Source organism: Ciconia boyciana, chromosome 4 (assembly GCF_034638445.1).
Source record: "Ciconia boyciana chromosome 4, ASM3463844v1, whole genome shotgun sequence".
NCBI classification, from domain to species: domain Eukaryota; kingdom Metazoa; phylum Chordata; class Aves; order Ciconiiformes; family Ciconiidae; genus Ciconia; species Ciconia boyciana.
Genome location: NC_132937.1, coordinates 70,374,528 through 70,389,116, shown reverse-complemented (window position 1 = coordinate 70,389,116; position 14,589 = coordinate 70,374,528). Strand labels below are relative to the sequence as shown.

At 39.0% G+C, this 14,589-nt stretch overlaps 1 protein-coding gene across 4 annotated transcripts in view; it reads left to right on the top strand.

The window, feature by feature from the left end:
• The window catches only part of FSD1L (fibronectin type III and SPRY domain containing 1 like), a 35,536-nt gene extending 21,038 nt beyond the window's left edge, over positions 1-14,498 (top strand). Inside the window, exons 9-14 of one of the 4 annotated variants that reach the window (XM_072859882.1) lie at positions 848-974; positions 3,521-3,553; positions 7,468-7,562; positions 8,031-8,282; positions 8,616-8,704; positions 10,500-14,498. In XM_072859882.1, the coding sequence (XP_072715983.1) occupies positions 848-974; positions 3,521-3,553; positions 7,468-7,562; positions 8,031-8,282; positions 8,616-8,704; positions 10,500-10,619 (716 nt within the window). In that variant the 3' untranslated portion in view covers positions 10,620-14,498. Of the gene's footprint in view, positions 1-847; positions 975-3,520; positions 3,554-7,464; positions 7,563-8,030; positions 8,283-8,615; positions 8,705-10,499 lie in introns of all 4 variants that reach the window. The other 3 variants (XM_072859881.1, XM_072859884.1, XM_072859883.1) reach the window with 3 other exon arrangements.
• Positions 14,499-14,589: the final 91 nt, after the last annotated feature.

The following is a 14,589-nucleotide window of genomic DNA, read 5'->3' as shown; positions in this document are numbered from 1 at the left end:
TTACATTCCTTACTCTAATACCAGAAAAATAATTCTGATTTTGGTTGTTTGGGCAGTTATCGTGCTTCCCATATTATTTTCATTATTTCTGTGTCAACATTTAGTTCATTTTCTTTAATAATCAGCCCGTAGAAACTCAGTGTCCATGTGCTTACCTTATTGTTTTTTAGACTTCTGTACTGTTGAGCTCAAACTCTTAAAATCCCAAGTATACTTTCTTTCAGACTCGGACTATAGTATCTGATGGTATTAGAATGCGTACAGAATAGTCTGTAAATAAACATCTTTAGGGAACTCAGCGTGTTGTATTAGGTTTTTTTCTTGGATGAAGGACTTGGCTGCAACAAATACCAAGTCTCTTCTAGTTGCATGCATCCTCTACTGTTCTTGCATCTGCAGTTGACTTCACAGTTCAACTCTGTCTTCCTGTATGTGCTACCCTAAATGTCAATTTAGTATTCTCCAAGTTTGCAATCCTTATTAATCATAAACACTTTGGAGAATCAGTACTGCAGAGCATGGAAAATAAACACACCTTTTAAAATCATTAATGATTTTAAGAATCTAGGGAGTAGGCTGTAATTAGCAGAACTTAATTGCTGATCCTGCAGCATTATAAAGGTGAAAAAACTTACTTTGTAACCTATGCACTGAAGGTAGATAGTTGGGCTTTATTTAAAGGGCTCCTTACCTTTATTACAAGCATCAGACTAAAAAGCTGATGTTCCTATTAAGTTGAATAGTGCTCTGCTACAGTTTTACTACTGCTTCTATAATTTTTTATGAATAGCCACTGTTGGGAGAGAGCATTATACCATTTCACTGTTTTGCATTTTGTCTTGACCAGCATTTGTGTTCAGTTTGGACAGTAATTCATCTCATCTGAACTTGAAAGTTGAAGATACCTATGTTGAATGGGATCCTACTGGAGGCAAAGGCCAAGAAAAAATAAAAGGGAAGGAAAATAAAAGCAGGTATGAATTCTGTTTTGTTAATGTTTACATTGTCTGGGATGTCTCATCTGAAAGTTAAGGGAAGAGGGCAAGGGGGAATTAAAGCAATTGTGACCAATGGGCCACCAAAGGAATTTTCATGCAGAAATCTTTCTCTGGAATAAATTTTTGTTTTTTTATTTCCCTTCCCCGGTCACACAGATGCGTAGGCTATTTATGGAAGCTATGAGAAATGTGTCTTAATCATTAAATAGGATGTAATTATTTTTAAAATACATTTGTTAGGGTATCATTCAAGGTACTGAAATAACTTGTAGATCTGGTGGGTTGACCTTGGCTAGCCACCAGGTGCCCACCAACCTGCTCTGCTTCCCCTCCTCAACTGGGCAGTGAGAGAGAAAATATGATGAAAGGTTCATGCGTCAAGATAAGGACAAGGAGATCACTCTGCAATTAGTCACAGGCAAAACAGACACGAGTTGGGGAAATATAAGTTATTGCCAATCAAAAGTCATAATAGGATAATGAGAAATAAGAACAAATGTTAAAATACCTTCCCCCTACACCTACCTCCCTTCTTCTCAGGCTCCACTTCACTCCTGACTTCACCTCCTTCCCCTGAGCAGTGCAGGGGGACAGAGAATGAGGCTTGCGGGGAGTTCATCATGCGTTGTCTCTGCTGTTCCATCCTCCTCATGCTCTTCCCCTGCTCCAGTGTGGAGTCCCACCTAAGGGAGACAGTCTCTCACAGACTGCTCCAGCATGGGCCCTTTCCATGGTGCCACAGGTCCTGCCAGCAGCCTTCTCCAGCGTGGGCTCTCCATGGGCTGCAGCTTCCTTCAGGGCACATCCACCTGCTCCAGTGTGGGGCCTTCCACAGGCTGCAGGGTGGGTATCTTCTCACTCGTCTCTCCCAGCTACTCTTGCACAGCAGTTCTCACCCTTTCTTCAGTACGTGATCACAGAGGCACTACCACTGTCACTGGGCTCAGTTTTGGCCAGCAGTGGGTCTGTCCTGGAGCTGTCTGGCCCTGGCTCTATCTGACATGGGGGCAGCTTCTGTCATCTTTGCACAGAAGCCACCCTTGCAGTCCCTCTGCTACCAAAACCTTGCCATGTAAACCCAATACAGTAAATAAAGTAAAAGTGAGCAAGCAACTGACGTAATTCTATGTTTAGTCATGTTGCAGGTCAGTACTGGTGAATAGACAGCTTTTCCACTATAAAAAATAAGGAAAGAGCTGTCTGCTTTGTCTTTTTGAAAAACCTAAGGTTAAACAAAATTGGTACTATTGGTGGAGTTTTGATTTGTTATCTCATAACACTCATTGGTGAGGAAAAGGTACCAATAAGACAAACGAGATAGCAAAAGATAATGGAACATAACTCTTGTAAAAGTGGTAGCCCTAAATATATTTACCAACTGTTTTCATCTAGGAAAAGTACATAAGTAACTTCAACAGAATTCTTGGTAGATTGTTGTGTGTTAGGCACTTAGATGTGTGCTATTCAGAATCATTGAATAAATCCAGTTGGAAGAATATCACTAGATCAGTCTACTCTGGCTGAGCCTTGAATATATCCAAGGATGAAGAATGTGTTAACTTGCTGGGCCTCTATTCCAGGCCACCTTCATGGGAGGGGAGGAATATCCTGATATCTCACTGGAATTTCCTGTGGTGCAATGAGTACCAGGTGCCTCTCAGCTATCAGTGTGCGCCCCTCTGAGAAAAGCCTGGCTCGATCTTCTCTGTACCTTCCTGTCACGTTGTTAAAGACCATAATTAGCTCTTGGCTTCCTGAGGCTGAGCAAACCCAATTGTCTTCCTGTGCCCCAGTCCCTTAATTGTGGTGTTAGCTCTCCACTGGACTTGCTCTAGTATGTTAGCGTATAGTCCTGAGGAGCCCAGACCTGGACACAGGACTTCAGGCTCACTCTGACAAGTGCCAAATTGTGAGGAACAGTTGCTTGCCTTGGCCTCCTGGTTGCTGTCTTGCTGCTACAGCCCAGGATGTGGTTGGCCACCTCTGCCACAAGGGCACAATGCAGTGTGGTGTCCACTGTTGTCCACCTGTTGTTGTCCACCAAGTCTCCCAGCTGCTTTTCTGCAGAATTGCTCTTGCCTCAGTTGTCCCCCAGCCTGTCCTACTGTGTGGGGTTCTCTCATCTGGAGAGCACTATCAATAGCTGTGAGCCTGGTGTTCAACTGGTTCTGTACACAGCTTATGGCCCACTACCCGGTTGATATCTCACCTCTTGAGGTTTGGGGATACTGTGTGGGAATGTGTCAAAAGCCTTGCTAAAGTCAAGGTGTGAACAGTGTCCCTTGCTCTCGCCTTGTCCAACAGATCTGGCTACTTCTTCCTCAAAGACAATTAATTGACTTTCAACATGCACTTTTTGGTATAAGGACCATTGCTTGAGGTAATTTATGAAGAAATAACTTCCCTATAGGCATATACTGCCAGAAGCATGGTAGAGTAAGCTTTAGTGGCATCTTAAAAATGGGGATAACTTAGTGCAGTAATAGAACAGTTGTTTAATGACTACTTATTTCTGTCAACAGTGGCCAGAATCCTCTGCTGAAGAGCAATAGAAGGTGATAATATACCTCATATTCCTAGGATCTAGCACCTAGTTTTGTTGAGAGTCTATGCTACTTTCGTTTGCTTGATGTAGTAAGAAATAAATCTAATAGCCTTTATCAGTAACAGTATACATATGCTTTTAAAAATGATTTTGACGTTTAATTTGGATTCATAGAGATTATGTATATATTTTCCAGTGACTGGAGAACAGCCTTCCTGGAAGGATGCATCCTAGTGTGTGGGAGACCTGTTTTGCAATGGTTGGAAGAGCATTATGTATTCTAGTGTTGATACAAAGATCCCTGTTATTTAGAGATATATTGATACTTACTTAAGCTTCTCGCACATGATGGCACACTAAATTTTTTACAAATGCAGTGAAGAGTTCTTTTCTGAGAACTTTAATTTTTATAGCTCTTATTTTTGAATCTGAAAACATTTTTGCCTCTGAACTTGTGCTATAGCTGTTACTAGACATCAGAGGAAAATAAATCAGTGTTTTTACACTTTCAAAGAGGATAAAGTTTAGCCTGATGGCATGTGTAAAAAGCTTCATGGCAATACTACCCATGGAACCAATTGTTCAGATGAGAGAGCCTCTTTTTTGATATGTAAAGGCAGCTAAAATATTCTCCTATTCCTTGTGCAATTGTTTTTTTAGTGTAAATTTTTTTCATGATTTTTCTAATAAAACTCCTGTATGAGAAATTACTTCTCCCATTTTTGGTCTTTTGCTCTTTTTCACTGGTTTAGAAGTTGTGGGACCAAAACAAATGCCCAGGTTCCTAATTTCTTGTGGGTTTTACTCCTCTGTATTCATCCATCAGCTGGTTATATCTTTGGCTTGTGATCAGCAGTAAAGAAAAGTTTGCGTGGGTGAAAGAAGCTCTTGAAGCTGTGCAGTGTTGATAGTTCTACTACACAAAGCATATCAATTTCTGCTAAACCAAAGTTTTAAAACTGTCTTGGAGATATTGCTACTTGTTCAACAAACTCTGGGAGTCTTATACCTTGGTTTCTCTTTGTAGTTGTCAGTAAAGAACTTCCCTTGTTCTGTCCTTTGCTTTGGTAGAAGGACATGGTCGCATGTTCAACTTTGCATCTCAAGCTGACCTTTTCTAGCAGGAGATGTAGATGACCTTTGATTCTTGCAGAAGACTTTTGTTCCCTCTAAAGAGTATCTGTGTGATGTTGTCTGCATTAGAGGGAAAATTTGAAGCTAGCTCCATAGTTGGTGGAAAAAGTTGCAGTATAATTGTTTGAAACATGAAGTGTGCAGCTTTCAAGGGTTGGAAAGACACAATGGCAATAAAACGCTAATTATCTGTAACGTATTTATTAGACTAGAAAAAAGCTTCTGGATAACTTCTGATACCCCTCTATGGGTAACTTCTGATATCCCTCCTTGACCTTTCTTCTCCAAAAGAGAATACATATTGCTTGGAATATGTTTTATTTGCTGAAATGGATAAGAAAACTGACTGCAGTGCTGTAGGCAACAATCCTAACCATAAGATGAGAATATCTGGTCATTGAGTAGTGGGAGAAATGCATCTGTTACTATACTAGCTAATGAAAACTGTATTGCAAAATGGGCACCCAGCTGGCTTTCTGCTGTAATATTTCCTGCCTTTCCCTATTGGAAGGGAGACTTAAGCACTGGGGGGGGAAAAAAAAACCCAAACCAACTGTTTTTTTCAGACTTTTATGCCAAATGCTTAATGTAATTGTCTGAACTGTTAAAGGCTGTTAGATTTTGAGTGGACAAAACACATAGTGGCCATTTGCAGAAGACTTGAACAAAATAAATGATATTGAGGACCTTTTAATGTCTTCCTAACTTTGAAAAAAATACTAGCAAACCACCTGCATTTTTCTTATGGTGATTCTCTAAATGGCCACATTGCTTTCTGCATAACTCATTTATACTGAATCTAATAGAAGAATTTCAGCAGCTTTTGTTGGATGTGTGAGTGAATGATCTCTGATGCATTTGAAGCAGGACGGAATCTGCAAAGAGTGATGGTTCCCCCTGAAATTATGCTTTAATTCTTGGCTTTGCTTTTTTTTTCATGCTATCGCTTGTGACTTTTTTTCTTTGGTAAGTAAACTACAGCTTCCTCCATGTTAACAAAACTGAAAAGCATTTGATGTGATGTACCTGCACAATATACGCTTACCCCCTTCATGTAACTCTTGCAAGCAATTTAGAAGCTTAGCTGTCTTCTGATCAGTACTGGCAAATTTATATGCTAAATAGTGATGCTAAAGTAGACAACCAGTGATTTCATCAGTGATTTCTTGTAGAGTTCTATAACTGGAATAAAACAAACTTAGTCATGAAGATGAACCAGAGATTCTAGCATACTTATGTATGACAGCTTAATACCACTCAGCTTTTGATTCCTACGTGACTTTTTTAAAATGAAGGTATTAGGCAAAAGGGACATTTTCTGACCCTTTATGAAACGGTATTTGAGAACAATTCCAGAAAACTTGAAATCAGTGTTGAATGAATCAGAAAGGAAACAAGCTAAACCTCACTGTATTAGTGGACATTTAAGTAGCAATTAGCTTTACCAAATTGTAGCTGAAGGAAAAGTTGGAGAGAGAACTCTTTTGTGTGTGATAACTCTTCTAAGGCTAATATATGATAGACTACAGAGGATGAGGATTTGAAAATTACTTCACGTGTGTATTTCAGAGATGTATTTTGTACTTTTAAAATTTTTTGTCAATGAAATTAAACTGCAAACTGCATAGCTATTTCTGAGGAGTTAAAATTCTTCACTACTGATTGCCTTTAAAATAGTAACCAGACATGATTCCCTGGCTACTGAGGTTTAATATTCACTGTAATTTGCACATAGCCTTCATTTTGTTTAATGGTTAAATTGCTAGGAATTCTTTTTGAGAGCATAACCAAGGTAAAATAAAATGTCTGAAAACCTCATTAGGTTAAAATTATTCTTGTATGCAACTGATTGCTCACGAGAATATCCTCCAGAGCGAAGTGTGTCTTTATTTATTTTTCAATTGCTTCCTGAGAATGCTTTTGAAAAGTATGATTAGAAAATCTAAGCCTTTCTTGATTGGGATTAGACTCTTAAATTTTATAATGACTCTTGAGGAGTTGCTGTGTGCTTCTCAGCACAATGTGTTGTGACAAGAGTTTTCTTTCCTGTAGGTTTGGGGTTTGGTTTTTTTTGAGAGTTGTGATGCATTAAACTCTGGAAGTCTCACTTCATCTTTTTTTTAATATAAATTGTGTTTAGATTTGACACTCTTGGGTTTCATATCATCTTCTGTGTATGCATTTTGAAATAAAATTACCACAGTTTTATTCCTTTCATTCTTAATTGGGTTATACTTTTTCCTGGGATTTCAGTCATTGCTTATACAAGCCATACATGTGCTCAAAAACCTACCTTTAACACAACTGATGTTATTTTCCCATTCACTGGTATTTAAATTCCAGTGAAAATCAGGTGTTTTGGCATTGAATACCAGCAGTATTCACACTTACCTAATTGTTGTAGCTGATCTACAAGACTTACTAGAAATCTTATGTGGAACACGAGAAACATTAATTCTGTAAGGTTCTGCATAGTACAGGCCAAACACTGTTTTATACAGGTGTTCATTCAAACCATGTGCCACACATCTGCACTTTTTTCCTCCTGTTTCCTTTCTCAGCTGCCTCTGAACTTGTTTGTTACAATGTCCTGTATTTTTTCTGGCTGTCATCTCTTCTCTCTCAGTTCTTGTGCATGCATACTGTTAGAGGTGTTCAGTGGCTGAACTAATGTGTCATTTCAATAGCTTATGTATGTTTATTGCACCCTAATTGACTCGGGAAAACTTGTTTGAGTGTGTATTTCTGTAATTGTGTCCAAATCTTGAACTGTTCATGCCTTCTTAGAAGTGGTGCACCGTCTCCAAAGAGGACATCTGTTAGCACAAGATCTTCAGTGAGGGGCAGCAGAGATCGTTTTACTGGTGAATCCTACACGGTCTTGGGTAAGGTGAACTTTTTGCTTCTGTTAGAGGTGTAATGCTATGGAAGGGCAGATTAGGTAAGCATTTGAGGGAAAATTTGTGCTTGTTCAAGGCTATGTACTTGACGCTGTCCTGCACAGAGGTAGTTTTGCGTATATAACACCAGAATTCCATGGTACAGCAAGTGTCTTCAAGTCTGTTGAAGCTCTTTATTACAAAGCTCTTAGTGACTGACATTCACTGCTATTAAATGTGAATTGATGTTAAATATATCTTGTCTCAATGAGTATAAATAAGAACTGTCTCATTCTATTTCATATTTATAGTCTATTTTCTTGTATATTAATTTTTTTGTTCCTTATAGTTCAGATTTTTGTATTTCTAAGCCTTCACCTTAAAATAAAACAGAAGACATCACTGGTGCTTATAAAGAAGCAAGCCTTGTAAGGTACACTTTATAGCAACTAAATGTATTTTTTTTTTTGGTAGGAGATACTGCTGTTGAAAGTGGACAGCATTACTGGGAGGTGAGAGCCCAGAAGGACTGCAAATCCTACAGCGTGGGAGTAACATATAGAAACCTGGGGAAATTTGACCAGCTGGGAAAGACTAATTCAAGTTGGTGCATCCATATCAACAACTGGCTGCAAACCACATTTTCAGCAAAACATAATAATAAAACCAAGACTCTAGATATACCTGTTCCAGACAGAATAGGAGTATACTGCGACTTTGATGGAGGTAAATTACAATCTCATGAGATTTAGCTGAAAACTTAGTTAGCTATCCATGTCAAGTTGAAGCAGTACAAGGCTAAAGTAGTACATTACTTCCGGACTGATATACAGGTTTCTATGAAAATAAGGCCCAGAGCTGTTGGTGTAATAGTGCTTGTAATGTCAAATGACCTGGGTTCATCTATTTGACAGAGCTGCTAATGGAGAATTTTTCAGTCATGTGGACTGTATTTAGTGTGTTCTGGAAACCTTTCCCTGGAAAAGAATCAATTTTACAAAAAGTTACACAGCAATAGCGTTTAAACATGTATTTCAACTTGTTTTCTGCCTCCTTTAGGTCACCTCACATTTTATAACGCAAACTCAAAGGAGCTGTTACACACCTTCAGAACAAAGTTTACCCAGCCATTATTACCTGGCTTCATGGTCAGTATCTATAAAATTTTGTTCAGTTTCTAGCACTGAATTCATTTTACTGAAGACTTAATTGTTTTTTAAAGGAGGAAACTGGGAGCACTGTTTTTGTCTGACTAATAATTTTTAAAAATGTCTAACTGTTTTCTTTTTCATTTCATGTGGTGCTTATAATAGCACTCCAATAGGAGAACTCAGCACCTGGATGTCTCAGCTATGTAAATAAAAGTCATTAAATTTTTGTAGGGTAAATTAATAGCACATTCTGGTAGCTGATGAGCCTGCTACAATAATTGACCCAAACTGATGTAGATAGCTCACAGCATCTTGGGCTCCTGTCAGAGCAGGTGTCATGAGATGGAACACCACCAGATGCTTCCCTCTGAGATATAAGACTCTAGCATTCAAATCTTTAAAAGCTCAGTGGGATTTTCTTGCCAGTCATTTCACTGGTCTGCATAACTTTTTTGTGGCTCTAAGCTAATCAGTGAAAACTTACTGTAATTCTAAAGACTCAAACCTTGCAAAAAATGAACAGGAAAAGGATTAGTTACTGCATATTGGTTTGCCTTTAATGATTTAAGTAATTTGTTTAAGTAACTAAATTTGGAGGTCTCAGCTGCATTATAAGGTGCCATCAAGTGCATCATACTTTGGGAGCAGGATATAGGTCTGGGAAAACTTAGGAATCTGGAGGAGGCTGGCATGCTAGTTCATGCTAACAACTCAGCTGCCTAGGCACTGATCTCTAGCCTCTTGTAATTCAGCCCATAGACAACACAGCATGGTAATTTTAAAGTGTGATTAGGCCAATTAATAAAGTTGTTTTTCTTTTGGGCATGGAGGAGGAATGGAAAAGTAGTAACTTGCCCAGGCCACCTTACGTCTAGCATTTCCAAACACCTGATTTTTCATTTGTATCAGACAGAATTCCTTTGACAATTTCTACTGTTAGCTAGATGTACTGACGGTAGGAGTCTGTAGAGTTTTAATAGCTATTTATTTGGAGGTGACTAATGCCTTACTGCTCCTTTTCAACCTATGGGGAACAGAATAGCTTCACAACTGTCGGGGTACATATGTTAGTCATCCCTCTAGCATGGCTAAGGCTGACTCATTAAGTCAGTTCCTAAGGCATCCAAGGAAACATTTGCTTACCACGCTTCAGCTTATTAGCCTGCATCTTATACAGCCCCTAGCACTTAGTGATAGCAGTCTTACAGACACTACTTGGCTTAGGCTGAACAGTTAAAATAAAAATGGCAAGCTACTTAATTACAGCTCTCAAATTTATTCATAAACATGGAGATACATTCTTTCATGTTACTCAGTTGTAGGATAGAGGTCACTGGCACCTGTGCCCCTGAAGCTTCTCAAAACTTAATTTTTTTGTACTATGTTTACATTGAAATAATTCTGCCATGTCATACTAAAACCAAGCACTGCTTTTAGACACTGGAGCACAGTGAGAGTATAGCTTTTCATTCTCATTCTGAGTACTTGCTGCTAGCACATTGGTCTTCAAAGAAGTTTTCCTATAAGATCTAATACTAAAAGTTTGTTTTTCTTAGGCTTGGTTATAAACTTAGAGTCAAAGCATAGTATGTGAAGCATCTTAGACTTTATGGTCTTAAAAATTAGCTTCTGTGTGATTAGAGTGTTTTACAGAGTGCTGTGACTAGAGAGCAAGAGAGAAGACAAATGCAGCTGTGGGATAAGTTCTGTGTTAGTTCCACTGTGGGATGGAAGAGAGATGTAGATGCTTCATAATGTTCAGAATATTGATTTTTTTTTTTTCCTCCCTTAGATCTGGTGTGGTGGGCTTACAGTGAGTACTGGATTGCAGGTGCCAAGTGCTGTGAAAACACTCCAGAAAAGTGAAAATGGATTGAGTGGTTCAACAAGCAGCCTAAACAATATTGCCTAGTAATGTCTATTAAACACTTCTGTTGCTGAATGTTTTCTTTTCTGTGTAGCTGCTACTCACAGAAGCTTGTGAGCATTGGATTAAACTGGGTTTGCTACATACTGCTGTTTAAGGCCTGGGTACTGATAGTGCAAAGGTTTGGGGCTAAAGTGTTAGGAACCTACTGTGAATCTAGACAGAAATGTCAGATAGAAAACTGAACTGTTGCCTATTTGAAAAACAGAGAAATCAAGAGCTGTAACTGTGTACTTTTCTAATACTGTATTTAAGCATTTTGTTATGGGCTTGAATATTAATTTTGTTATAAATACTATTTTTCTATGAAGAATATAACAAATACCATTTTCTTAGCTCTCCAAACATGAATTACTTGACTATATATCTTATTATTACTGGGCTTCCCATTAGATCTTGTGATACCAAACATGCATTTCAAAAGAATATTGATTTGCTAGCCTAGCCTGGCAAAATGTCACAGCAGTATGATTTCAGAAGAATGTTATAAGAAGTTGTAGGTCTGAAATGAAGAAACAGTAAGAGCAGTCTGTGGTTTTTCTCTGATACAAAATCCTCTTATTTCCCAGGAGTAACTCATTTAAATACCATATATTTAGAGTTCAGCTTCCATTCATCACAAATTACAGAAAATGTAAAAATTTAGAGGTATTGAAAAACAGTCTTATGTCCTCAGTGAAGGTGCATTATGATTGAGGTAGGAATTATTTCAGGTAAGAGGTTCAGAACCAAAAATCCAGAGCTTTTTAAAAACTACAGCATAGTACTGCTCTCTCAGAAGCTCTTAATTTTGGGTTGTCTCTTGGCTTTCCAGTTTTGTAGCATTATTCTGATTGGATTTTGATAATCAGCAATTCACATTGTTCATCGGATGTGAATGACAAATTGAATCTTTGCTGATAGCAAAGCTGCAATGCAGCCGAGGCTGGGAACAAGGGTGTGAGAGCTTCGGTTTAAATGCATCTTCCTGGAGAAGATGAAGGGGTGGGGGGCTATTGCTGAAACATCTTTTAGCTTTTTCTCAAGGCAGCTTCAAGGCTGGCTAAGACTTCTCAAACAGCTGTGTCAATATCAAAGCTGGCTTTGAGCAGAAGTGCTGCTAATTTCCTGGTGATAGGGCAGTACCCTCTGAGCCCAGGCATGTGTTTTTGCTACCTGTTTTGATTAGCCTAGCGAGGATTCCTGGAACTTTCTGCGTAACCAGAGAAGTCCAAAAATTGCATGACTTCTTTATCCAGCTGAAATGTAGCTTATATATATAGCATCCCACTCTTAACTTGCTCCCTTGTACCATATGCCATGTATATGTGGCTATGAGACTGGCTTTCAGAAGATCATATTTTAAAGGATCTCTTTATAGCCTCCCACTTAACACCTTCCCCTTTTTTAAGGGCAAGGAAAAAGTGCAGAGTGAGCAAATGCTTTGCCAGCTAACATACAATCTGCTTCTGGATCTGTGATTATACATTTTTGTTCGCCAGTCAAGTGAAATGTTGAGCCTGGGTGTTCCATCATCTCAACTCCTAGTTGGAAGCTTAGTAGCAATAGTGGACTGATTCATAATAGTGGGAGGGCTAAAAAAAAATCATGTTATATTCTTCATGGAAAATCTCAACTTTTCAATGAGTATTACTTGTGTATTATAGACTGTTTAAATCTGCTTTCTTCCCTCTAATCAAGTCCAGGAGCCTAGAAATAATTTTCAGATTACGCACTTGAATCAACTGTTTCCTGACTGAAGATTTTTTTCCTAATATCACCTGAAAACTGTTTCAAATTCATGCTGATAAGGTCCATCATGAATTGGCTCCTTTCCTACAGGGCCAAAGTACTTTTTCTTCCGTGTATCTTTTAGTCTGTAAAAACATGACCATCTGATCATGTTAAATCTTGTTAGTATCAATGGGTCCTTTGTGTCCATCAAGATTTCTCAAGAGGAGGAGAAATTCCTTGAGACAACTTGTAATAAACTGGTTCTGATGTTCAGTGGAAAACTTAAATTTTCTTCTTAATTTTAATACCTGCTGTAGAAAGTTTTGTTTCTCTTGAGAAATCATGAAATTGACAGGACAGTTGAGTCCTTAATGTTAATTTCATATCAGAACGTGAGCATCTCTAAATACTTGCATTGTGAACAGAGTTATCTGTAATCTCTTTTGCAGAGGCAAGTGCAAAACAATTCCCAGTTTAACTGTACCTTCTGCTGCCAGTTTAGTGTTTTGGGTCTTGAAACAAAGATACTGGAAGGTGACATGGTTCTTAAATGAACAGTGTCTGAATCCGTTTCACACATTATCTACAGATGTTGTTATTATCCAAGTAGTCTGTGTAGTAATCTATCTTCCTCATTTCTTTCCTTTTTACTGCAATGAACACCTGACTGGCAGTTCTGGGGGCTCAGCTGCTATGAAGTCAGTGGTATGTGAGGGAGAGAGACTTGCATGCTTGGACCCTGGTGGTGTTTAGAGAGAGGAGGGTTAAGACAGATGTTTCTTGTTTTGAGACTTGTTCTCTTGAATGACTGTGGTAAACAGACATTGAAATAGGCTAGTGTCTGTCCATGCTGCCCAGTCATCATCTTGATCTTGGGTGTTCAGCTACAGTTCCTATTTAAATTTCCCTTTTTGGAAAAAAGGGAATGTTTACAGTAAGTTAATGTGTTGTGAGAAAGAACCATGAGTAATGTTCAACCCTACATCAGAGCATTTAAATTATGAAGGTTTTTTAGCAAGATGTAGTGCAACCTGTAAGGTAAATTTGATATGCACAATGTAAAAATGTAACTTTTCTTTAACAGTTAGAAAGCTTGGAAGTATTTCATACTGTGACTTGTGACTTGCAAGTTTTAGTTTAACTGATGTCCTAGATGAACTTAATGTGACTTTTTACCCTTAAAGGATGAATTTGTTATATCATAGTTTGCACAGATGTCAAATTTTTGCTGCTAACAGCTAGTCCAATTGTTTTTAGTAAATGGGGATATAAAGAATTGCCTTAAGCACTTTAGATTTTTTTTTAGACTCTTCTTTTTTCTGAGCTAGTGTCTGTCCAGTACCAATATATTGGTGATACTTTGTTGCAGTTGGTGCACCGTTTGTACCTGCAGCTAGAGAGGGATGCATGCAGCCTGTGAAGTTAACTTTTTCCCAGGGGAATCCACTTCAGGGATTGGAGGGGTGGTTCTTTGGCAATGGATTAGGCCTTTTGAAGGTCTGTAGTTAACACTGAGTATAATATGCCTGGTGACTTTAATACTGCCTGAGCCTCTCTGCTCTGGAGTTGATGCTGTTTGGTGGCTAGACAGGAGTTTTCTTCTGTACGACCAAAATGAGATTTTTTTAAAATTTATTTTTTAAAAATACTGATTACTGGTAGTCTTTCAGAGTTAAAATAACTTCAGAATAACTTGTGAGGAACTGAAGGTTTCCCTTGAGTTCTTAATACATCAGCAAACTGTAGCTTTCATTGTTTCTGTGGAAAGCTGTATGAACTGCAGCATGGGATGTTAATTTAAGAAAGGGTGATTTAAAAGCATCTGGGTGATAGGTGCTTCTCCAAATACCAAATATGGATGGCAGAGGGTGACGGGTTTATTTCTTCAGCCATCCTCTGAGCAGAAAAAGTAGAGGCTCATGCACGAATCCTGTTTCCTCCCCCCTTGCGGGGTTTACCAGGCACCACCTGGCCGTACCTCAGGTATTCTCCGTCAGCGCTTCAGCCCTCGCCCCTGCGGAGAGCACCCCGAGGAAGGAGGCCTCTCGCTGTCCACACTGCGCGGCCGGCCTGCCTCGGAGCCCGCGGAGTGTTTTGATGTCTTTGACTTGTGTGTGATGCGAGCTTTTTGTATTAATACAGAAATCTGAAATCGGGCGTGCCGAAGTTTTCCTCGTTTTCTCTTCCTGCGTGGCGGGGTTCGGCCGCCGGGGGGGGGGGTGGGGGAGGTCGGGTCCCCCGC